General features: G+C 55.8%; 1 protein-coding gene across 6 annotated transcripts in view; it reads right to left on the reverse strand.

Annotated features, from left to right (window-relative positions):
* Nucleotides 1-1412: 1412 nt before the first annotated feature.
* The window catches only part of PDZD4 (PDZ domain containing 4), a 29609-nt gene continuing 8472 nt past the window's right edge, over nucleotides 1413-22549 (reverse strand). Inside the window, exons 2-8 of one of the 6 annotated variants that reach the window (XM_036840893.1) lie at nucleotides 6988-7223; nucleotides 5791-5881; nucleotides 5290-5388; nucleotides 4616-4678; nucleotides 4061-4162; nucleotides 3711-3821; nucleotides 1413-3529 (exon numbers count right to left, since the gene is read on the reverse strand). In XM_036840893.1, the coding sequence (XP_036696788.1) occupies nucleotides 1973-3529; nucleotides 3711-3821; nucleotides 4061-4162; nucleotides 4616-4678; nucleotides 5290-5388; nucleotides 5791-5881; nucleotides 6988-7223 (2259 nt within the window). In that variant the 3' untranslated portion in view covers nucleotides 1413-1972. Of the gene's footprint in view, nucleotides 3530-3710; nucleotides 3822-4060; nucleotides 4163-4615; nucleotides 4679-5289; nucleotides 5389-5790; nucleotides 5882-6455; nucleotides 9013-22549 lie in introns of those variants that run through there. The other 5 variants (XM_036840892.1, XM_036840891.1, XM_036840890.1 and 2 more) reach the window with 5 other exon arrangements.

A 22549-nucleotide genomic window follows, 5' to 3' on the forward strand; every position in this document is an offset into this window, starting at 1 on the left:
CCCTTTCCTCCCTTGAAGCCACTGGTGTTCTGTGAGACATGCTGGGTCTTCCCTCCCAGCTGTTCAGACAGCATGGCATTCCGCTTCTGGGAACACAGGCTCAGGTTTCTTGCTCGCGCCAATCTCATCAAATTAGCAAAATTAACAAGAGGTCTACGTTGCTCTTTCAAGAGAATTTTTAAATGTATCCTCACCCACTTAATGTGCTGGCAGCGTCCTGTGTCTTTTCAGGAGACTGAGCGCCTACTCAAGGGCTCACCGTGCAGACGATACCCCTGGAGTTGCTGTCTTTGGAGCCTTGGCCCCAGCCAGGACTTAGCAGTGTTCCTGGCACTGAGCAGATGCCCAGTGGTTTGCTGTGCTGAATGGAACCTCGGAGTTCCCGCAGCCACCTGGTACTCATCTGGTCAAAAGACACTTCTTTGCATCTTCTGAGGGCTGGGCACTGTGGGGTCCCCAAACAGGGAAGGAAGCTTGTGCCTTCCAGAAGCCTGTTGGCCCTTGCCCCCGCTAGGGCGCTCCCTGAGCTGCAGGGCCGGGAGAGGGTGGAACCACTACTCTAGGACTCTGACCAGAGCAGGGGTGTTGGCCTCACGCACGTGCCAGCTCCAGGCTCAGCCGCCAGTCCTGAGACAGGTCTCTGCCATCCTTCCTGCACCTGGGCACCACCCTTGTGGCCGTGGCAGACCTCTGAAATGACTCTGGTGGCTCTGTCCCTCCTCCCAGAGTGCTGGAGGCTGACTTGAGAACACCTTGCTGTTGCTCAGCTTTCCCCTGACCCGCCCGGCCCCACGCCAGCCCCCGGTGCTGGAGAATGAACACGAGGAGGCCAGGAGTCACCCTCGAAGGCAGCTTGCTTTATTCTCACGATGCCGGCAGGGGGCGGGGGTGGGCAGCCTGTCAGCCTTCCATCTGAGGCTCTCTGAGCCGGAAGTGCCCCGAGGCCAGCTCTCACTAATGCACAGGTCCCTGAGGGCTGCCCGGCCCACACTGGCAAAGTGGGGCGCAGGGCATCTTCTCCCCAGTCAGCCCACCTGGCAGGGCCCGCCTGTCACTCAGCTCCAGGCCGCTCCCTAGCTCTGCGTGGGTCGTGTCACCAAGGTCTGCTGCTACTCATGGGACTTGGCTTCTGGACCCCTCACACCACTCAGGAGAGAAGCCGAGCTCCAGAAGGCGTCTGGCACAGCCCTGGGCTCGCTTCCTTCTTCTTGGACGGGCACTGACCCTTCAGTCCCCGCAGTCGCCGGGGAAGGAGGTGACCTCCAAGGTGAGCCTGGCAAGCCACATCGGAAGCTCCCGGTCCCCACACCTCAGAGCGGAGACCACCAGCAAAGCTGCTTCCCATTCTTGCCTTCATTCCCCCACCTCCCCTCCCCCCATCCCCCTCCCTTGCTTCCCCCCACCCCCCTCCTTCCCAGGTATCACTCGGGGATTCCACCTCTGTCAGGCTGCCTGAAGGAGCTGCCAGCCCTCAGAGCAGGTCCACAAAACAAACAAACCAAGAAAACAACAATTGGCAAGCACAGAAAAGGAAAAGAACCACAAAAATCAGGGTTGCCTTTGTCTACAAGTAACGGACATTCTCTTGTGCTTAGGACAGTCTTCTTTTCAGCTGACTTCCCTGTCCCCAAGTGCCCGTGCTGAGAGCGCTCTGCAGGGAAGTGCGTGTGTCTGCGTGCGTACATGTGTCTGGGCTCGTGTCTCACACACACACACGCCTACGGCTGAAGGGGGGACCGATAAGGGTCTGCCCCCAGGCCAGCTGTTGATGTGGTCGCTGTACTTGGGGAGAAGGAAGTCACCGATGGAGAGAAGCATCCCTCCTCCTTCAGGGGCTTCTGTCCGGTAACAGAGTCCCACGCGCACACGCAGGCACACGCTAGATTCTACGGGAGAGCAGAAGACGGGGTCCCGGCAGGCTCAGTGGCCCTCGGCCAGGGCGGAGGACCCGTGCCCTGGAGCACAGCCGGGCTCAGACGGTGGTGACGGAGAGCAGAGGGTTGTAGACGCGCTTCCCGTCGGCCGAGCGCGTGCCGTGGGCCAGCATCTCCTGGATGGTGATCCAGTTGTCCAGGATCTTCTTGCTCCGCTTCTTCATGGTTTTGCGGTGGCTCAGCGCGATGATGTTGAGCTCAGCCCTGCTGTCGCCGCTCTGCTCCCTCAGGCACTCGAGGCGGCTCTGCAGCATGAACTCGCGCCGCCTCCGCTGCTCCCGGGCCCGGAGCAGGTGCTGCTTCCGCTCCTCCTTGCTCCAGTAGCGGCCCATCTTCATCTCGCTCACCGCGTCGTCATCGGTGGTCATGCCGCTGCGCTCCTCCCGGATCTTCAGGGCCCGGGCTTTCAGGAGGCGGTCCCGCACCGGCCGCTTGGCCACGTAGCGGGTCCCGTCGCTGCGCACCTTGACCTTCCACTCCATGCGGGGCGCTTCGGTGGCCGCCGCCGCCGCCGCCCCACCCACCCGAGGGCCACTGGCCAAACTCAAGGCGCCGTGGCCCAGCTCTTCCAGACCGCGCGGCGGGGCCAGCTGCACGCAGCTGTGGTAGCGCTCGCCCTCCTGGCCCTGGCCGCGGTGGCGCCGCGACAGGTAAGGGCTGCCTTCGGGGCCCACGCGCTCCAGGGTCACCCCCGTCTTGGGGCTGCGGCGGACCCGCTCCTCCGAGCGCTGTCTCCGGCCCACCTCGGGATCCCGGGAGAGGGATCGCAACTTGGCAGGACTCCCCTGCGGAGGGGCAGCCTTGGGGTGGGCGGCGACAGGGTGTCCGGAGGGGGTCCGGTTCAGGTTGGAGTTGCCCCCGGCGGTCGCCCGCCTCAGGGGGCTCTCGGGCAGGGGCTCCGCCAGCAGCGGGGTGCTGCGGCAGCTCTCACCCGTGTTGTAGGCGCTGGTGCTGTCCTTGTCTGACTTCTCAGGCAGCTCGGAGATGTCAGACAGCTCGTGCTTCTTGGGCTCACCGGCCCCCAGGTCGTAGAGGCTCTCCTCCTCCAGCAGCCAGGCCTTCATGCAGCGCTCACGCAGCTGTTGCATCTTCTGCGCCCGCAGGATGTTGCGGCACTTGAACTCCAGGTGCCGCAGCTCCTCCTCCAGCACAGCCATCTCGTGGCCCACGCTCTCGTTGCGGTTGACATCCAGGGCGCCGTTGCCGCCGGCAGCCCGGGGAAAGAGGAGGCCCAGGGGGTTGCCATTCTCCAGGTGGCACTTGATCTCCAGCAGCTCGCGGTAGCGCTCGTACTCCTCATCCGTGAGGCCCGGCACGTCGCCGCCACCCAGCCCCGCGCCCTCGGCCAGCAGGGAGTCCATGCTAAAGTGGAAGTCGCGGCTCTGCAGGGCGTCCCCTTGCAGGCCAAACTTGCGCAGGGGCCCGGGCGTGTTGGCGGTACTCAGGGGCTCGTCCCCCAGCAGGTCGTGCTCGGAGCTCTCCTCGTTGCGCGTGCTCTCATCCGTCCGGCCCACCCCACTGTCCAGCTCCTGGCTGTTGCTCAAGCCTGGGCCCGCATCAGGGGCCCCTTTCTCCTCTTCGTTTCCAAGCTGGAGCTGGAAGATGAGCCCCGCTCAGTCTGGGACCCACCAGTGGGGGCGCCGTCGGGGGGGAGGATGGAGATCGGAAGGGCTTTCGGGTCTGGTCCATCTCCCGCAGCCCCCCAAGCCCCTCCTCCTTCTGCCCTCCTGCCCACCCTCCCCGCCCTCCCCACCACCGCCCTTCCTCCTTCCTCACCTGCTGGGCAGGGGGGGATTTCAGCTTCCGCGCCCGCAGGTCCCCCTCGTTCTCAGAGCCACAATCGTCCAGGAAGTCGTCCCGGTCACTGTCCTTCCACCGCTTCGCCAGCTGCAGAGACAGGCCCGTGCTGTCCCCACTGCCTTAAGGGCCTCCGCAGACAATGACCCCGCTTGCGTCGAGGTCCCAGCCCACTCAGCCATCAGAGGCCACAAAGGGAAATGGGCCCCGGACGCCCCCCCGCCCTCCACCCGTGCCAGGTTGTTGGCATGTTTGTGCCCTAGTCGGCAGCTTTCAGGACAGAAAGCCCCGTGTCAGGGGACCCAGGACGCCCTACCGGGCACACACACCTGGCTCTCAGGCCGGGCCACCAGCAGGGAGATGTTGGTGTTCTCCTCCTGGCTCAGGATGGCCACTGCCTCTTCCCGGTTCTGGACGTCCACACCATTTATCTGTGGCAGGCCAAGGGACAATCAACGAGGACACCAGGGCTGGCTCTGGGGCAGGCTCCAGTTGAGCTACAGGGGTCCCCTCGCAGGGAGCTCCGAAGCGAGCACCCTGGGCCAGGACAGGCTCTCGAGCGCTGGCAGGATGGAGACAAGTGGAAGGTGCCGGGGGCGAAGACAGCCTGGCCCACACAAGAGCGCACGTGCTCAGAGAGCGGCGTGGAGCAGGACACATGCTCACGTCTGGGGCACGGAGGGACAGGCTGCTAAGGGGCCCGAGCAGAGACGCCAGCAGAACCCACGGGCATACGGGAGCCACCCGCGTAGTTGTGCAGGAGGGAGATGAGTCCTAGCCCTGGTTTCAGGCATGGCGGGATGCCCGGCATCAGGCTGGGCTCTGAGCAGGAGAGAGCTAGAATTGGCTAAGGAGAGCTGGCGGGGCCTGCCTGCCCTGCTCACCTGGATGATGCGGTCTCCCTCGCGGATGCGGCCGTCTTTGGCTGCGATGCTGTTGGGATTCACCTGCAAGGCACGCGCATCGTGGGGACTCGGCCCCTCCCTAGGGTGCCCGTCTGGTAGGAGGGGGCAGCCTTGCCTCAGAGGCCCCAGTGTGAACGGAGGGCTGATTTTTTGAGCATGGCAAAGTATGGGAAAGTACCCAGCACCTGCCAGACGGGTGGCAGAGAACCCCTGTGATTACCAGGAGGGCTCCTGAAGGGCGTGGCGGGAGAACAAAGCCTGGCCGGACCACACCCTGCCTTACCCCGCAAGGCCCCACTGTTCCACTACGGGCACGGGTCTCCTGGGGACGACTGCCTGGCTGGGCACACACCGAAGCCACTGGCTGCCCTGGCCTCGCCGGCTGGCAGCCTCCCTGTGACGCTAAGCTGGCTCCTTATGGGCCGCCTCAGAGCCCTGGGCAGCGTGGCAAGGCTGTGGGGATAGGATGGCATGGGAGTCTTCGTGTGCCACACCCTGCCTGCCTCAGCGCCTGCCACCGTGGTGCCCCGGCCCCCTCATAGGTGCTGTACAGATGGGCACCCAAGTCCAGCTGTCACGTCCCAGCACACAGGAAGGCGTACGGAGCTCCACTGCCTTCTAGAAGATCCCAACCCCCCGTCCCGCCTTCATACCTCTCCAACATAGATACCCAGGTCCTCCTCGTCATCCGTGCGGTAACAGACCATCAGGCCCAGCTTGTCCCGGTGGCTGGTTTTATACAGCTCCACCTCCTGCCACAAGGGGGATGGACAAACAGAGGGAGAAGCTGCAGGGATGGCAGCCTCGGCCCAGCCTCACCCCCCGGACCGTGTCGCCTGAGCTGAGTTTCCAAAGGTCTCTCTTACCATCCCAAATGGCACGTGTGTCCTGTGGTGTCCCCTACCAGGAAATGCCCAAGACACATAGGACGCACAGCATACAGACATGCGTGGGACACAGACTCACCAACACACACTGACAGAGGGACCTCACCCGTGCCCTCCCCAACTCAGCCCAATTTGGCCCTTGAGCCCTTGAGCCACGCGTGGGAAAGGGCCGCGAGGCCCAGCCGCCTGGGGGTTCAGGAGCCAGGCCTGAGCTGGGCTACAGACAGACGTCCCGGGGCTGGCGCCCAAGGCTGGCCACCAGCTCACCTCATACTCCAGCTCATCCATACGGTCTGCCTCCTGTGGGCCGCCCTCCATGAACTCCGCCGGGTCATAATACTCATGGCTGATGGGGGGGCTGCCCAGGAGAAGCGGGGCGTCAGGCCAGCCATCTGCTCCCCTCCCTCCCTAGCCCCGGCTCCCAGTGAGCTCAGCATGGAGCCCTGCTCTGGGTGCAACCTCGGGAGGCGGCGGCCCAGCTACCTCTTCTGCACCCCCTCCTTCTGAGCTACATGCATCTATGCAAAGAGCGGGAATACTTCTTGAACAGGAGTGTGAGGGCATCTGCACCGAGGACCCAGGCATGCCTAGCTCTCCCCGCCCCGCCCTGTCCCATCCCATCCCACCACATCCTGTCCGCTAGCTCAGACTCCTCTAACCATGCCAGCCAGCAGGGACCGACTTCTCCCAACTGCGGATGCCCCTCCCACCTGGCACTGGCCCCACTCATGCAGTGCCCCCAGGAGTTATCCAGGCCCTGGAGGATTGCTGGGGAGCGGAAGAGGGCCCAGTCTCTCTCCGGGGGCGGCCCTCCTTGCCCCGAGGCTAAGCTTGGCTACTGCCAGCCCCAGGCCTACCGCTGTGGAGGAGGGGATCCCGGGACGACCTCCCTGCCGCCCGGGGTGAGTCTAGCGAAATGAGTCAGCGCTCACACAGTCGTGAGCCACGAGGCCCGGATGAGAGGCCCTTCTTCCGAGCGGGCCAAAGAAAGACGCCGAAGAGATGGAGAGAGTTCAGAGCAGGGAGAGGAATGGGACAGACAAGGATGCGAGAAGGTTCAAGGGCTGATGCCTGTGAGGCAGAAGACGATGGGGCGGCAGAGGAGGAGGAAGGATGGAGGAGGAGGAGCCGAGGACCTCAGCCTTCCGGCAGCAAAGGTCCCGGGACGGTCCTCCCTCGGCCCTGGGGGTAGATGCAGTGGGGAGCCTGCGTGTCAGGACCCCCAGGCCCATTCACCAGCTGGTGTCCAGCCAGAGGCTAGAGGCCCGGAGATTCCTGAGCCCTGGAGGCCAAGGAGCCTGCTTCCTGCCCGGGGGCAGCCAGTCGGGGTCTCCCTGCCACGCCCAGAGCTGCGACAGTGTGGCCTCTGGGTGGCATGGGGCAGCCGCCCCAGGTGGTTTGCCCTCTCTGGAGGCAGGGCCCGGGGCCCTCCTGAGGGCGACTCACAGCTCAGACGGGACGTACGGCTCCAGGATGACCATGGGCGGGGTGGGTGGGCGCAGCTTGCCCAGCGCCATGATATGCTCGAAGGTGATGTCGGTCTGAGTGCCACTGTCCACCAGCTGCAGGTCGTGGGAGGAGCCATCCCCCCGGAGGCGGGGACTGCGTCTCAGCACCTGGATCACCAGGGGCTCCTTGGAGGCACGCAGGGCCTCCAGGGTCTGCTCCTGAGACAGCTTGGAGAGCTCCTTCCCGTTCACCTGCGGCAGAGACATGACATGTCCCCGTGAGGACCCGCTGAGGCCCTGCTTACCCCTGGGCACCCTCATTCCAGGTGAACCCCACTTCTCAGCCCTGCCCCCGCATGGTGCCACGCCCTGAGGGCCGGGGAGCCTCGCCCTAGATCCCCTTCGGCCGTCCTCCTCCTTCAAGCAGCACTGAGGCCAGAGCTGGTGTGAGAAGATCACGGGGAGCCCCCTTGGCAATGACTGAGCATCTGCTGGGATCATCCAACATATCAAGGTGGGAGGGAGACCTTGACTCCCTTCTGCCGACAGAAGTCAGTCAACAAATGGGTTCAGGTGGGAGAGTCCAGAAGAGCAAGAAGGCTCAGAGGACAGGGTCTCTGTCCTCAAGGCAGCAACGACTCACCACAGAGAAAAGGCCAACACACACCGAGCCTAAGAGAGGTGCTGAGGAAGTGGCCCTTACAAGACCACTGTTGTCCCAGTCTTCAATTCTCACAGTGCCACCCCCTCCCTGGGAGTCTCCGGAGAAGGGGTTCTTCACAGAGATGCCCAATGCAATTGCAAAATCATGTCTTCCGGGCTGCAAGGAACAGGCCAGCCCTGGATGTCGTTCCAGGAAGACGGGCTGTCAAAGGAAAGCACAAGGAGTCCTAGGGACCCCTGGCCAGCCAGTGGCTCCTCTGATTCATGGAACCCAAATAATCACCTTGCTGCTACTTGGTTATGTCCTTGTAGATAGTAGTTTCAGTTTTTATGTTCCCCTCTCTGTAATCTTCACATGGTCAGAAAAGATTTTTTTAATCAGGTTTGTCTAATTATAAAAAAAGACAGTTTCGTTGTAGAACATTTGAAAAATACAGAAAACCATACGGAAGAAAACAAAAATCACCCACCATCTCAGGGACGTAAAAGCTGTGAATGTGTTGGCATATTTCATTCTTGCTCTTTTTTCGATTTGTGACTGCAGGCGCCCCAAGGCCTGGAGCACGCCAGCCTGCGCATGGACCATCCGTTGTGTGTTGGCTTGGTCCCTACTGTCCATCACTAGTGGTTTTCAATTTTATTATAAAGAAGGTTGCAGAGACACATTTTTTGTATGTTCTGTACCTATTTTCTATGTATATCTTTGTGTAATCTATGGTTGTTATGTTAGAGAAATTTTCCAAAAGTGGAATTATTGGATCAAAGGGTATCAAGGAAACAGCTTGTCAACCAAGAAGGTATTAGTTGTAAGAATATGGTCAGCACAGCCCAAGAGGATCAGGAGAGCCGGAGAGGCTGCAGTTATAAAGGGAAGAGGGAATGGAGGCCGCGGGGCTGAGTGCATGGGAGAAAAGGGCTGGCTGCTGATGTGTATTTGGGGAGGCATGTGAAGGGCGGACTGGCAAAGGCTGGGCACCAAGGGAATGTGAGGACTGGCCTTGAAGCCCTTAGCAGAGCCAAAACTGTCAAGAAATGCTTGAGGCAGCATTAAACACAGCCAGTATCGACCTTTCAATGGAACAAACTTACAACTAAATGAATTTTATTAAAAACAAAGGCAAAAGCAAACATGCATGTTCCTTATATAAACACCAATATTTAGCATTTAACTCAACCCTCACGATTCACTAAGAAAAGGAAATTCAATAAAGTCGGGCAGATGTGACTACAGGAAAAACTACCTCCAATGAATCTGGCTGCTTTCAGAACTTTGGATAAAAGAGAAGTCAGTTTTACTGAAACCATTTCCTCTAAGATCAAGAACAAGACAAAGTTGTCCACTCTCACCACTACTATTCAACATAGTTTTGGAAGTTTTAGCCACAGCAATCAGAGAAGAAAAAGAAATAAAAGGAATCCAAGTTGGAAAAGAAGAAGTAAAACTGTCACTGTTTTCAGACGACATGATACTATACATAGAGAATCCTAAAGATGCTACCACAAAACTACTAGAGCTAATCAATGAATTTGGTAAAGTAGCAGGATACAAAATTAATGCACAGAAATCTCTTGCATTCCTATACACTAATGATGAAAAATCTGAAAGAGAAATTAAGGAAACACTTCCATTTCCCACTGCAACAAAAAGAATAAAATACCTAGGAATAAACCTACCTAAGGAGACAAAAGACCTGTATGCAGAAAACTATAAGACACTGATGAAAGAAATTAAAGGTGATACAAACAGATGGAGAGATATACCATGTTCTTGGATTGGAAGAATCAACATTGTGAAAATGACTATACTACCCAAAGCAATCTACAGATACCATGCAATCCCTATCAAACTACCAATGGCATTTATCACAGAACTAGAACAAAAAATTTCACCATTTGTATGGAAACACAAAAGGCCCCGAATAGCCAAAGCAATCTTGAGAAAGAAAAATGGAGCTGGAGGAATCAGGCTACTGGACTTCAGACTATACTACAAAGCTACAGTCATCAAGACAGTATGGTACTGGCACAAAAACAGAAATATAGATCAATGGAACACGACAGAAAGCCCAGAGATAAACCCATGCACATATGGTCACCTTATCTTTGACAAAGGAGGCAAGAATATACAATGGAGAAAAGACAGCCTCTTCAATAAGTGGTGCTGGGAACACTGGACAGCTACATGTAAAAGAATGAAATTAGAACACTCCTTAACACCATACACAAAAATAAACTCCAAATGGATTAAAGACCTAAATGTAAGGCCAGACACTATAAAACTCTTAGAGGAAAACATAGGCAGAACACTCTATGACATACATCACAGCAAGATCCCTTTTGACCCACCTCCTAGAGAAATGGAAATAAAAACAAAAATAAACAAATGGGACCTAATGAAACTTAAAAGCTTTTGCACAGCAAAGGAAGCCATAAACAAGACGAAAAGACAACCCTCAGAATGGGAGAAAATATTTGCAAATAAAGCAACTGACAAAGGATTAATCTCCAAAATTTACAAGCAGCTCATGCAGCTCAATATCAAAAAAGCAAACAACCCAATCCAAAAATGGGCAGAAGACCTAAACAGACATTTCTCCAAAGAAGATATACAGATTGCCAACAAACACAGGAAAGGATGCTCAACATCATTAATCATTAGAGAAATGCAAATCAAAACTACAATGAGGGGCTTCCCTGATGGCACAGTGGTTAAGAATCCGCCTGCCAATGCAGGGGACACGGGTTCAAGCCCTGGTCCGGGAAGATCCCACATGCCGTGGAGCAACTAAGCCCGTGCGCCACAACTACTGAGCTTGCGCTCTAGAGCCCGCGAGCCACAACTACTGAGCCCGTGTGCCACAACTACTGAAGCCCGCGCGCCTAGAGCCCATGCTCCACAACAAGGGAAGCCACCGCAATGAGAAGCCCGCGTGCCACAACAAAGAGTAGCCCCTGCTCGCTGCAACTAGAGAAAGCCTGTGCGCAGCAAGGAAGACCCAAAGCAGCCAAAAAAAAAAAAAAAAAAAAAAAAAAAACTACAATGAGGTATATCACCTCACACCGGTCAGAATGGCCATCATCAAAAAATCTACAAACAATAAATGCTGGAGAGGGTGTGGAGAAAAGGGAACCCTCTTGCACTGTTGGTGGGAATGTAAATTGATACAGCCACTATGGGGAACGGTATGGAGGTTCCTTAAAAAACTAAAAATAGAACTACCATACGACCCAGCAGCAATCCCACTACTGGGCATATACCCAGAGAAAACCATAATTCAAAAAGAGTCATGTACCACAATGTTCATTGCAGCTCTATTTACAATAGCCAGGACATGGAAGCAACCTAAGTGTCCATCGACAGATGAATGGATAAAGAAGATGTGGCACATATATACAATGGAATATTACTCAGCCATAAAAAGAAATGAAATTGAGTTATTTGTAGTGAGGTGGATGGACATAGAGTCTGTCATACAGAGTGAAGTAAGTCAGAAAGAGAAAAACAAATACCGTATGCTAACACATATATATGTAATCTAAAGAAAAAATGGTTCTGAAGAACCTAGGGGCAGGACAGGAATAAAGACGCAGACGTAGAGAATGGACTTGAGGACACGGGGAGGGGGAAGGGTAAGCTGGGACGAAGGGAGAGAGTGGCATGGACATATATACACTACCAAATGTAAAATAGATAGCTAGTGGGAAGCAGCCAAATAGCACAGGGAGATCAGCTCGGTGCTTTGTGACCACCTAGAGGGGTGGGATAGGGAGGGTGGGAGGGAGATGCATGAGGGAGGGGATATGGGGATATATGTATATGTATAGCTGATTCACTTTGTTATAAAGCAGAAACTAACACACCATTGTAAAGCAATTATCCTCCAATAAAGATGTTAAAAAAAAAGAGAGAAGTCAGTTTTTGAAATAAAATGCCAAATATAGATGGTGAACATCATTATAAATATTTTCTTGTTTTTAATCCTAGAGTGACTATCTTTTGTATCTTAAACTACCATGTTTCTTCAGTCCCTTGGAATACTTACTAAAGAATCGCATTGTGTGAACTTTAAAAAAATAAATAAATAAAAATAAAAATAAAAACAAAGGCAATGAGTCCTCCAAGCTCATGGCTTTCTAATTATTTTACTACACTTTTCTCTGGTCTAGTGTGTCTGGAAGGAGACACCATAGGACGGTGTGCGACTGTGCATGTCTTCCCATCCCCGCGTTCAGTGACATCGGGCTGGTGGCCATGGTAGGAGTATTTACACCACGGAAATCGACAAAGTCTCCAAACGAGGGCTTTGGGTTTCAGAACATTTACCGGCTCCCCACTGCCCTTAAGTCAAGGGCTCCTGTAAGAAGCAGAAGGGCCAAGGGCCGAGAGCTGTGCTAAGGATCTTTGACCGGGGTTGGTGGGGGGCGGGGGGCGTTTCGCATTTTCACTATGTGCAGTGGGACGCTCAGGTGACACTGGGAAACACAGGGATGTATTTCTCCCTGGAAACGTTACCCAGCAGCAGCGTTGCTATGGAAAATGGGCCCAGGCAGTGGGAGGGGAGTGCAGGGTGGTCTGGGATGTCAAGAGGGGGATGGGCACACACACCACAGAGCAGATCGAGGCCACCGGAGTGATGCCCCTGACAGCCCAGCAGCCTTCCCCTTGACCCACGTGGAGCTGAGCAGAGGCAGACCTCTGGGTGTGGAGGCTTGGAGCTCCTGGGCCACTCCTGCAGAGAGCGCCTGGGGCTCCTTCAGCCTCCTCTCTCCTCCTCAGCAGTCACGATGGGCCCCAAGAGCTAATGAAGGTGTGTGGGACCAGGACAGGTAAGACAGGAGCCCTCCCAGAAAGGGTGAAGGCTACCAACAAGATGGGAAATGCGGGGCAACGGGCAAGGCGGTGCGGGCCCAGGCACACGGTAAGGATCCAGTGTTCTGCCCCTTCTCGTCCTCACTCACCCTACGGCCATGAAGAAGAGAAAGACTCGCGTGCACCGGCAAAGCCACCATTCAAATGGCCCGGCTCCAGTCCCAAAATGCCTGAACCCAAGCCAGCTTCCCTTCAGAGTCCCCCTCAAGCTAAGGCCACTGTCTACACATGCCGGGGGGCACTCCCCACCTACCCGGCTGCCACTGCTCTAAACCCACACCAAGCAATTCAAAGTAGATCAAAGTCTTAAACAGACTGAGCTTTAAAACTCCCTCGGAGGCGAGAGAACAGTGTCTTTATGATGCTGAGATAGAGAAGCAATTCTTTCTTTCTTTTTTTTGGCCATGCCTCACGGCATGCAGGATCTTAGTTCCCCGACCAGGGATCGAACCTGGGCCCTGGCAGTGAAAGCAGCAGTGAAAGCGCCGAATCCTAACCACTGAATGGCCAGGGAATTCCCTTAAGACAAAACATGGGCAAACAAGAATGGAAAAGATAAATTTGACTATGTTAAAATGTAAAACTTCTGGACAACAAAAGACGCCATAACTACAGTGAAAAGATAGGACAGACTAAGAGAAGATCCTTACAAATGCACAGAACTGATACAGGATTACCCAGAATAAAGAATTCCTACAAAGCACTGGGAAAATACAGACCTCAGTAGGGAAACGGGCATTCCAGGAAAAGGAAGCCTAAACCCACCCATAAGCTTGAATTGATGCCCCTTCGGGACGCTGGGAAGCGAGCAGCGTCACCCTAATAGCTGAGCGCTAGAAAGAGCCGAGGGTCTGCCGTCGGTAGAATGGCTCCAAAGATTGTGGTATCGTCATACATGTGGTTTGTGACGACACGCCTGCTTATGAATAGCACACGTAGTAGAAAATGTGCCTCAGAATGACAAACCTGAATCCCCACGGACAGAGAAGGGGAGGAATGGGGTCAGGGGTGGGAAAAACACCGAGGCCAACAAGGCCCACATCGAGGCTGGGTGGCAGTACACGCGCGTGCCGACATCATTTTTGATGCTTATACTTTCCCAAACTCAGGAAATATTCCAGAACATCTCCACGTGGAGGGGCAGCCAGGGGGAGGGAGGCCAGCTGGGGAGCTCTTGCTGCCGTCACCCATTAGGATGTGGAATGGGTGAGACTTGGGGACGTGGGGGCACAGAGGTTTCTGGCCTGGGTGGCTATAATACTGGCAAGGGTGCCATTACTATTCTTACTAATAATAGCTACAAACCAATAATAGTAGCTACCATTTACTAACGGGCGACAGTGTCCCATTCTGCTCTGAGTGCTTTACGGCCAGTACTATGAAACAGGCACTAAGAGTATGTCCACCTCACAGATGAGGAAACTGGGGAGGTTAAGGGATTCACCCGGACAGGCCCACCAAGGTCGGCATCTCAGGCTGGTGAGGGGCAGGGAGCGGGCTCAGCCGGGACAGCTTCGAGAAGCCCCCTCCTTGCTGTATATATAGTAGGGGCTGGGGCCGTGTGGGGGGTGGGTACCCATGGGGGGAAGGGTGGGGAGGAGTGGGGTGAGAAGGCGGGGCTTCGGCTGAGGTGGGGGGCTCTGGGCAGGTGGTCTGGGTAGGGGCATGGTCTGTGGTGGGATGGCTTGGTGGCAGTGGGGGTAGGTCTAGGACCCTGCGTTGGACTCTCTTCCTCTTGCAGAGGGTCTTCTCCACCCCCTCCCCTCGCCACCTTCCCCCTAAGCACTCCAGCCAAGCTTATTCATTTCTGGGCTCCCTACCCCCGCCCTCGGCACTCTCCTGCCCCCTCACACACCCTCCTTCTTGCTGCTTGGACACCTGCTCTTCCCCTCCTGCCCCCCTCCTGTCACCCACACTCACTTAAGGCCTAGCGACCACCCAGGGAGAATGCTGAGCAGGGGGTCTGAGGGTGACTTGCCTTCCATCAGGCTCTGGAGGCCGCCCGAAGGCCTGGCCGGATACACTCACACCACACCTCGCGTGGACCTGGGCTCAGCTTCACCAGGAGCCCTTCTAGTTCAGGGAGAGCAAATACTTGCTCGCTGAGCCCATGGTCAGGAAAATCGATTCGAAGATGCTGCCCAAGGGGACCGCCCTGTGGACCGAAGCTCCAACCCAGACCCAGCTGGGCTGGAAGTCGCTTTGCTTCCACTGAGGACTCTGCAGAAAGGTGCCCTTGCTTTGCCGGGGGGCGGGGACCTGCGCCTCAGAGGCGCCTCTTTGCCCAGGTGGCCCTCCCCCTCCCCTCGCTGAGGGCCTGATTCGGCCTGATTCCCGTTTACCTGGAGATCCCTGCCCTGGAAGCAGCTGCGAGCCTGGGCTGGGGCGCGGGCTGGAGAGGTCCCTGGAGACGCAGCCGCCTCCAGACCCCCCCGCACTGCGTCCCTTGCGCGGGCTGACCCGTCACAGACCACACCCTCTCAGTCTGAACGTTACCCCAGAGCATAAAATGGTAAACTTGCTGGAGGAATCTGTCAATAACTATAAAGAACCTTGAGAATGTTCATCATACCCTTTGATCCAGTAAATTGACTCTAAGTAATAGATCCTAAAATAATCAGAATCGATATTACATGAATCACAAGGATGCTCAGAGCAGCATTCATGGTTTTTTTTATTGTGGTAAAATACACCAAACGTAAAATTGACCATTTTAACCACTTTCAAGTGTACAATTCAGTGGCATTTGGTGCATTCACATAGCTGTGCAATCATCACATCTATTTAATTCCAGGACATTTTCATCCCCTCAAAAGAAGACCCCATGCCCATTCTCTCCAAATTCACCCCAGCCCCTGGCACTCACCAATCTCCTTTCTTTGCCTCTAGACATTTCATAAGTGGAATTCTACAACAGGTGGTCCGATGTGTCTGGCATCTTTCCTCAAGCATGTTTTCTAGGTCCATCCACATTACAGCCGGCATCAGTACTTCATTCCTCTTATGGCTGAGTAATACTCCATCATATTCCAAACTATTGCATTGTGCGGACAGACCGTTGATCCCTCAACAGACATTGATTTGCTTCTACCTTTTGGCAATTGTGAATCACGCTGCGGTGAACATTTGTGTACAAGTTTTTGAGTCCCTGTTTTCAAATCTTTGGGGCTATATGGTCATTCTACATTTAACTTATTGAGATACCAGCATTATTTTTAATGCCCCAAAATTTACAACAGTCTTAAGCACAAGTGTCTGCCTCGAGGCTTCCCTGGTGGTCCAGCAGTTAAGACTCTGCGCTCCCAATGTGAGGGGCCTGGGTTCAATCCCTGATCAGGGAACTAGATCCCGCATGCCGCAACTAAAGATCCCACATGCTGCAGCTGAGACCCAGCGCAGCCAAATAAATAAATAAATATTTTTTAAAAAAAAGGTGTCTGCCTCATCGAAGTGTACAGCTGCCCTAGCAGAGTCTTCCAATAACAAGCCTGTTTCTGAAAAAAGATATAAAATGGCATGTGAACTATGATGATTGCCATGTAAAGTATATGTTTATGGAAAAAGACTGGGAAAGAATATAAAAAAACATTGTTTGAAGGAAATGGAAATCTGAGAATTTGCTTTTTTCCAAACTTTATATACCATGGCTAAATTGTTTTTTGAAAAAATGTTTACAAACTTCAAAAAAAATAGCATTGGTGACCCAGTTCTGAGAGCGTGGATCTCAGCACGTGGGAGGCAGCTGACGGGTGAAGGCGAGGAGGGAGGTGTGAGCCCACGGAGGCTTCATGCTGCCACAAGTGTGCCAGCTCAGAGGGTGCACGGGGGCTCACGGGGCTTTGAAAACTATTTGGAATGGATGTGCCCGTTATGTATATTCATTGGTACGTGCGTAAGTATCAATTACCACACAATATTTTCTTTAAAGACTGGAAGGAGGGACTTCCCTGGTGGGGCAGTGGTTAAGAATCCACCTGCCAATGCGGGGATACAGGTTCGAGCCCTGGGCCAGGAAGATCCCACATGCCGCAGAGCAACTAAGCCCGTAAGCCACAACTAATGAGGCTGCGCTCTAGAGCCCGCGAGCCACAACTACTGAGCCTGCGCTCTAGAGCCCGCGAGCCACAACTACTGAGCCCGCGTGCTACAACTACTGAAGCCCACGAGCCACAACTACTGAACCCACATGCCACAACTACTGAATCCCGTGCGCCATGCTCTGCGACAAGAGAATCCACCACAATGAGAAGCCTGCGCACCTCAACAAAGAGTAGACCCCTCTCACCTCAACTAAAGCCCACACGCAGCAACAAAGACGCAACACAGCCAAAATAAATAAATAAATTGAAAAAAAAAAAGGAGTTAGTTAGGACTGAAAGCTGAGCACCAGTGACCATCCCAGCCATTCCCTCAGCTTTGGGTTGTCTTTTATTTTTTTATTATTTTTTAAAATTTATTTATTTATTTATTTGGGGCTGTGTTGGGTCTTTCTCTGGGCTATTTAGCGTTCCAAAAGGAAGGGACCAAAGAGGGTAACAGTGGGATTCCCCACGAAAACAGCCCAGGTACTTCACCCTACAATGAAGCCCATCCTTGACAAGCCCGTCCCTTCCAATAAGCTTTTTAGTATCCCATCCTTAAATATGAGATGACAACCAAGGCTCACTAGACATCTGAGGACGCTCCAACATGAAAGCATAAAAGATAAAGATCAAAACGAAGAAGAGAACAATTGGTGGGAAACAGGATTGTAAGGGATAAGAAATATTTTCTTAAAAACGCCTTAATTTCGGACTTCCCTGGTGGCACAGTGGTTAAGAATCCGCCTGCCAATGCAGGGGACACAGGTTTGAGCCCTGGTCCAGGAAGATCCCAAATGCCGTGGAGCAACTAAGCCCGCGTGCCACAACTACTGAGCCTGCGCTCTAGAGCCCGCGAACCACAACTACTGAAGCCCACGAGCCACAACTACTGAAGCCTGCGCGCCTAGGGCCCGTGCTCCGCAACAAGAGAAGCCACCGCAGTGAGAAGCCCACACACCGCAACGAAGAGTAGCCCCCCAAAGCCCACGTGCGGCAACGAAGACCCAATGCAGCCATAAATAAATAAATTAAAAAAAAATAAAACAATCTAGCCTGTGCTCTGTTCTGAGTTTTTCTCAGTTTCCCTGAGGCCCCAGGCTCGGGGGCTGTGGGCTGCTTTGGGCTCCTGCTCCTGGGCAGCCCTTGCAGGGGGTACAGCGTCTGGGCTCAGGCCCCTTGGGAGCAGTGGCGATGAAGTCACAGCAGACTTCACATCCAGATCCGATCTGAGGAAGCTCGGCACGTGCTTTCTGGCCCAGGTGTCCCCAAAATGGAAGGGGCAGCTCCCGGGAGCCTGGAGCCCCGGGGGGAATGAAGGAGGCCAGATGGGGGCAGAGCCTTCACTCCAGGACCTCCGGCCTGGAAGGTGGGGGAGATGAATCACAGCCTCCACCCCTAGGAGAGGTGGCCAGGAGGGCCCCACGCCCACCCCACGGAGCACCAGGAAGTTGGTTCTGCAAGGCTGGAGGAGGGCCTTGTCATGGGGCTGCCAGCTGGTCTCAGGCCTGGGACGGGACAGAGCAGACACCCTCCCGCCCCCCATTTCCCCCATGCCCCTCCCCGTCACCCCCCCCACTGGCTCTAGGACTGCCTTTGCAGAGAGGGTTCTGTGGGTGGCCAAGGAGCGGGCCCTGAGCTCCCCCAGCCCAGCGTCTGAGCAGAGGACGGCAGGAGGCCCCTGGGTGTGCAGGCACTGACCCGCGAGGTGCCAGCCTACCAGGCGGGGGAGCACAGCCAGCAGGCCCCCAGGTCTGCCTCAGAGGGAGGCCGTGCCCACCCCAGCCCCTCAAGGTAGGCCAGGCCCCGGGGCAAGGCCCCTCACACCGGCGGAGGGCAGGTGCCTGTGGCGGCGGGCAGTGAGGTGAGGGTGGGAGGGGTGCGGGAGAGGAGCCGGGACACAGCTGGCACACAGCTGGCACACAGCTGGCGCACAGCTGGCTCAGGGACCGGCTCAACCCAAGCTCCAAAGGAGGACTGTGAGGCAGTGTGGTGGGTACGCGAAGGCCTTTCGAACAATCCAGGGTGTCGGGGAGTGAGCAAGGAAGCAGAGGGCCCCCAGCGTCAGCGGCTGAACCCGGGCAGGGAGTCTGGGTGCCTGGGCCACTTGCCACCGCTCAGGCGCTGAGGGGGGCCCTGGGGGACACCCAGCCCCTTATCCCCAGGGGGCCGAGGACAAGGGATTCCTGGCACAAGCCCATGCTGTGCTGTCTCCCCGGGGCTCCTCCAGGGATCAGAGGGACATGGGAGAATGAGCCCAGGAAGGGAGGGGGAGTGGGATTTCCTCCCCCCACCCCCGCCATGCCGGGTTGCCCTTTCGGAAGCTGAGAGACAGCCTGCTTCAAGCTGTGGGCAGAGGCTTGAGCCTGGTGGGATCCAGCACACAGCCCCTCCCGCAAGGGTCCTGGTTGGAAGGTAGGAGGGAAAGGGGGGGGCAAGGCTGCAGCTCCGAGGGTCCACGGCAGAGCCCAGGAGGTGACGTCAGCACATGGGGTGTGGGCGCACCGTGACCCTTCCAGCCCCTGGTCAGCCAGGAACCACTGGAGGGAAGAGGGCACGTGTCCCCAAACAGGGCATTCGGGGACAGGCCCACTGCCGGCTCAGAGCCCAGGCTCACCCAGCACCGGCAGAACAGGAGGAACGACCTTGGGCAAGACAGACATGATCCCCACGTTGTTTGGGGAGACCAGTGCCGGGGCAGAAATGAGCGCACAGAGCCTTGAGTTTGGACGGGGGCTGCTTTAGCCAGAACGCACAGGGACAGCCTCTCTGGTGACATTTGAACTGAGACCTGAAAGATGACAAGGAGCCAGCCATGCTAGGGACTTCGGAGGACATTGCAGGCAGTGCTAAGCCCTAGGATGGGAGGACTTAGCGCTTGCTGGAGAATAAGGCACGTAGGGGACAGGGCGGAGGCAGGGGACAGACCGGCAGACAACTGCAATGGCTCAGCTCAGGGGGTGGTAGTGGAGATGGGGCTGCCATGAGCTGCTGCTGAGCTGGGGAAAATGACCAAGGAACCGTGAGGGAGGAGGGACACCTAACAAGCACAAGAGAAGATGCTCAACGTCACTCATCACTAGGGAAATGCAAATCAAAACCACAATGAGATATCCCCTCGCACCCACTAGGATGACTGAAATAAAAACACAGAAGATAACAGTTGATGAGGATATGGAGAAATTCAACTCTCACACACTGCTTGTAGGAATGTCAACAGCAGTGGACGTGGAAAACTGTCTAGAGTTCCCAGATGACCCAGCAGTACCACAAGAATTGAAAACAGGCACCCAAACAAAAACTTGTACACAAATGTTCATAGCAGCACTATTCTTTTTTTTTTTTTTGGCCACCCCGCGCAGCTTGCAGGATCTTATTTCCTCGACCAGGGATTGAACCTGGGCCCCAGCAGTGAAAGTGCTGAGTCCTAACCACTGGACCGCCAGGGAATTCCCAGCAGCACTATTCTTTTTTTTTTTTTTTTATGTTTGGCTGCGTTGGGTATTCATTGCTGCGCGCGGGCTTTCTCTACTTGCGGTGAGCGAGGGCTACTCTTTGTTGCGGTGTGTGGGCTTCTCATTGCGGTGGCTTCTCTTTGTTGCGGAGAATGGGCTCTAGGCGCGCGGGCTTCAGTAGTTGTGGCACACGGGCTCAGTAGCTGTGGCTCGTGGGCTCTAGAGTGCAGGCTCAGTAGTTGTGGCGCACGGGCTTAGTTGCTCCGCGGCATGTGGGACCTTCCCGGACCAGGGCTCGACCCCATGTCCCTTGCATTGGCAGGTGGATTCTTAACCACTGCGCCACCAGGGAAGTCCAGCAGCACTATTCTTAATAGCCAGAATTTGGAAGCAACCTACATTGTCCACCAACAGATGGATAAACATAATGTGGTAACATCCACCCAGTGGATTATTCCACCATATAAAGGAATGGAGTCCTGCTACATGCTACAACGTGGATGAAAACAGCCCAGCTGAGTGGGAGAAGGCAGGCACAAAAGGCCATGTACTGTATGATTGCAGAACGGGCAAATCCATAGGGACAGGAAGTAGATGAGTGGTTGCCAGGGGCTGGGGAACGGGAGAATGGGGACTGGCTGCTTAATGGTGTGAAGTTCCCTTCTGAGATGATGAACGTGTCCAGGAACTAGCTGGTGGTGACAACTGCGCCACACCGTGAATGTACTCAGTGTCACTAATGGCAAACTTGATGTCATATATCTTTTCCCACAATAAAAAATTAAAACTGCTGCCCGGATCCAGAGACCACCGGTGCCCTTACAGAGGTGAAGACCACTGGAAAAGACACAGGGGTGGGGGGAGGGGCGGGGCCTGGGGAACTTGTTCAATCAATGCAAATCTTTACCTCTGATTTGAAGTTCCTGAGACCTGCAGACATCCCCAGTGTCCCACTCCGCTTACCCGTATCCCAAACCAAGCCACCAAACCAGGTGTCATATGACCACTGCTACTGAATTCAAGCAGGGATTGATTGTTCTTGACTTAAAATCATGAGATGGAGGCTATCACCTGGGGATTGAGTGTAGCAGAGGATAAGAGGCCCAAGGAGGACCCTAAGGCACCCTGACACTGAGCAGTTGAGGAGACACAGAGCTTAAGTCAGCCAGAGAGAAGGAAAGCTAAGGAGGGAGTCTGGGCAAGACTGCACCAAGGACCGGGAGGATGGATTGGATCAGGATGCAGAAGGGTACTCAGGATTTGCTAAAAGGGGGCAATGGGGAGGGCGACGCCCAGCCGACCTGTATAGATAGACTCAGCCTTTGGGAACTTTTGCAGAGAATGGGGTGGAAGCGCCTTGGGGCTGTGGCTTGGGGCTGTGGGAGAGCGCTACGTTTGGGTTTTACCAGGTCAGACGCCTGAGAGCGACTGAAAGCTGGATGGGAAAGGTAGGTTCAGAGGAGGAAAAAATTTTAAATGCCAAAGAAAGCGAGGGAAAGACCTGCAGAAGGTATGGCAATATTGAGGGAAAGACCTGCAGAAGGTACGGCAATATTGGGAATAAGCGAGGGGAACACGGGGGCAGGAGGGAGGGACACGGCGGGGGGCGCAGCAGAAGGGATATCGGTGTCAGGTGAGACATGGGGGCTGACTAGGGGGACATGGGGGCAAGAGGGGACTCGCGGACAAGGGGTCAGGCCAGAGCAACGCAGGAAGCTCGGCGGGCAGTCGCGCTCCCGCAGGGGCCCGGTGGGCGACGCGGCGGCGCCCGGGGAGGCGCGGGGCGGGGCCCAGGCTCGCTCGTCCCGCCTCCCCGGGCGCGAGGCCGCAGACAAAGAGCGCGCGGCGGCGGCGCGAGCTAGGCTGGCCGCCCGTTGGCCGCGTCTCCGGCGCCAGCAGCCGGCGCAGCCCGACCGACCGGCGCGAGTCCTCCGCCCCCACCGCTCCGCCCCCGCTCCCGGCCGGGGCGGGTCTCCGGACCCCGCTCTAGGGGGCCTGGCGCGACCGGGCCGGAGGCTCCGGGTGGGAGGTCGTCGCCGTACTTCCCAAATGCTCTGATCGGGAATCTCTGAGCGGCGAGAAGAGGGAGGGCAGGCTGAGAAAAGAGCCCTGGCCCGGGTGACTGGGGGTCCCGCGGGCCCCACGGCTCCCCGGGAGGTCTAGGGACCTCCCCTTTCACCCAGGGTAACGCGAGGGGGAGGGGTTAACGACACAATTCGAGGGGCGCCCACGGTTGGGGTGAGTCTCCCAGCCCCACCCTGCGGATTGGGAGACCTAGGCTAGGCGAGAACACAGACCGGAAGCTAATCTCTGCCCTGGCGCCCCGTGCCACGCGCTCTCAGCCCTGCCGTCGCGAGTGTCCAGGGAACACCTGGAACGCAGCCGCGTCTGGCTCAGCGGGACAGAGAAAGGAGAAGCCAGCCAGGCTCTGTGCGCTCCCATCTTTTCAGTGGCCCAGCAGAAGTCCTCATTCATGTGTTCCCATCTCTGGAGCTTAAAAATTGTCAACCC

The sequence above is a fragment of the Balaenoptera musculus genome, chromosome X (genome assembly GCF_009873245.2).
Source record: "Balaenoptera musculus isolate JJ_BM4_2016_0621 chromosome X, mBalMus1.pri.v3, whole genome shotgun sequence".
NCBI lineage: Eukaryota > Metazoa > Chordata > Mammalia > Artiodactyla > Balaenopteridae > Balaenoptera > Balaenoptera musculus.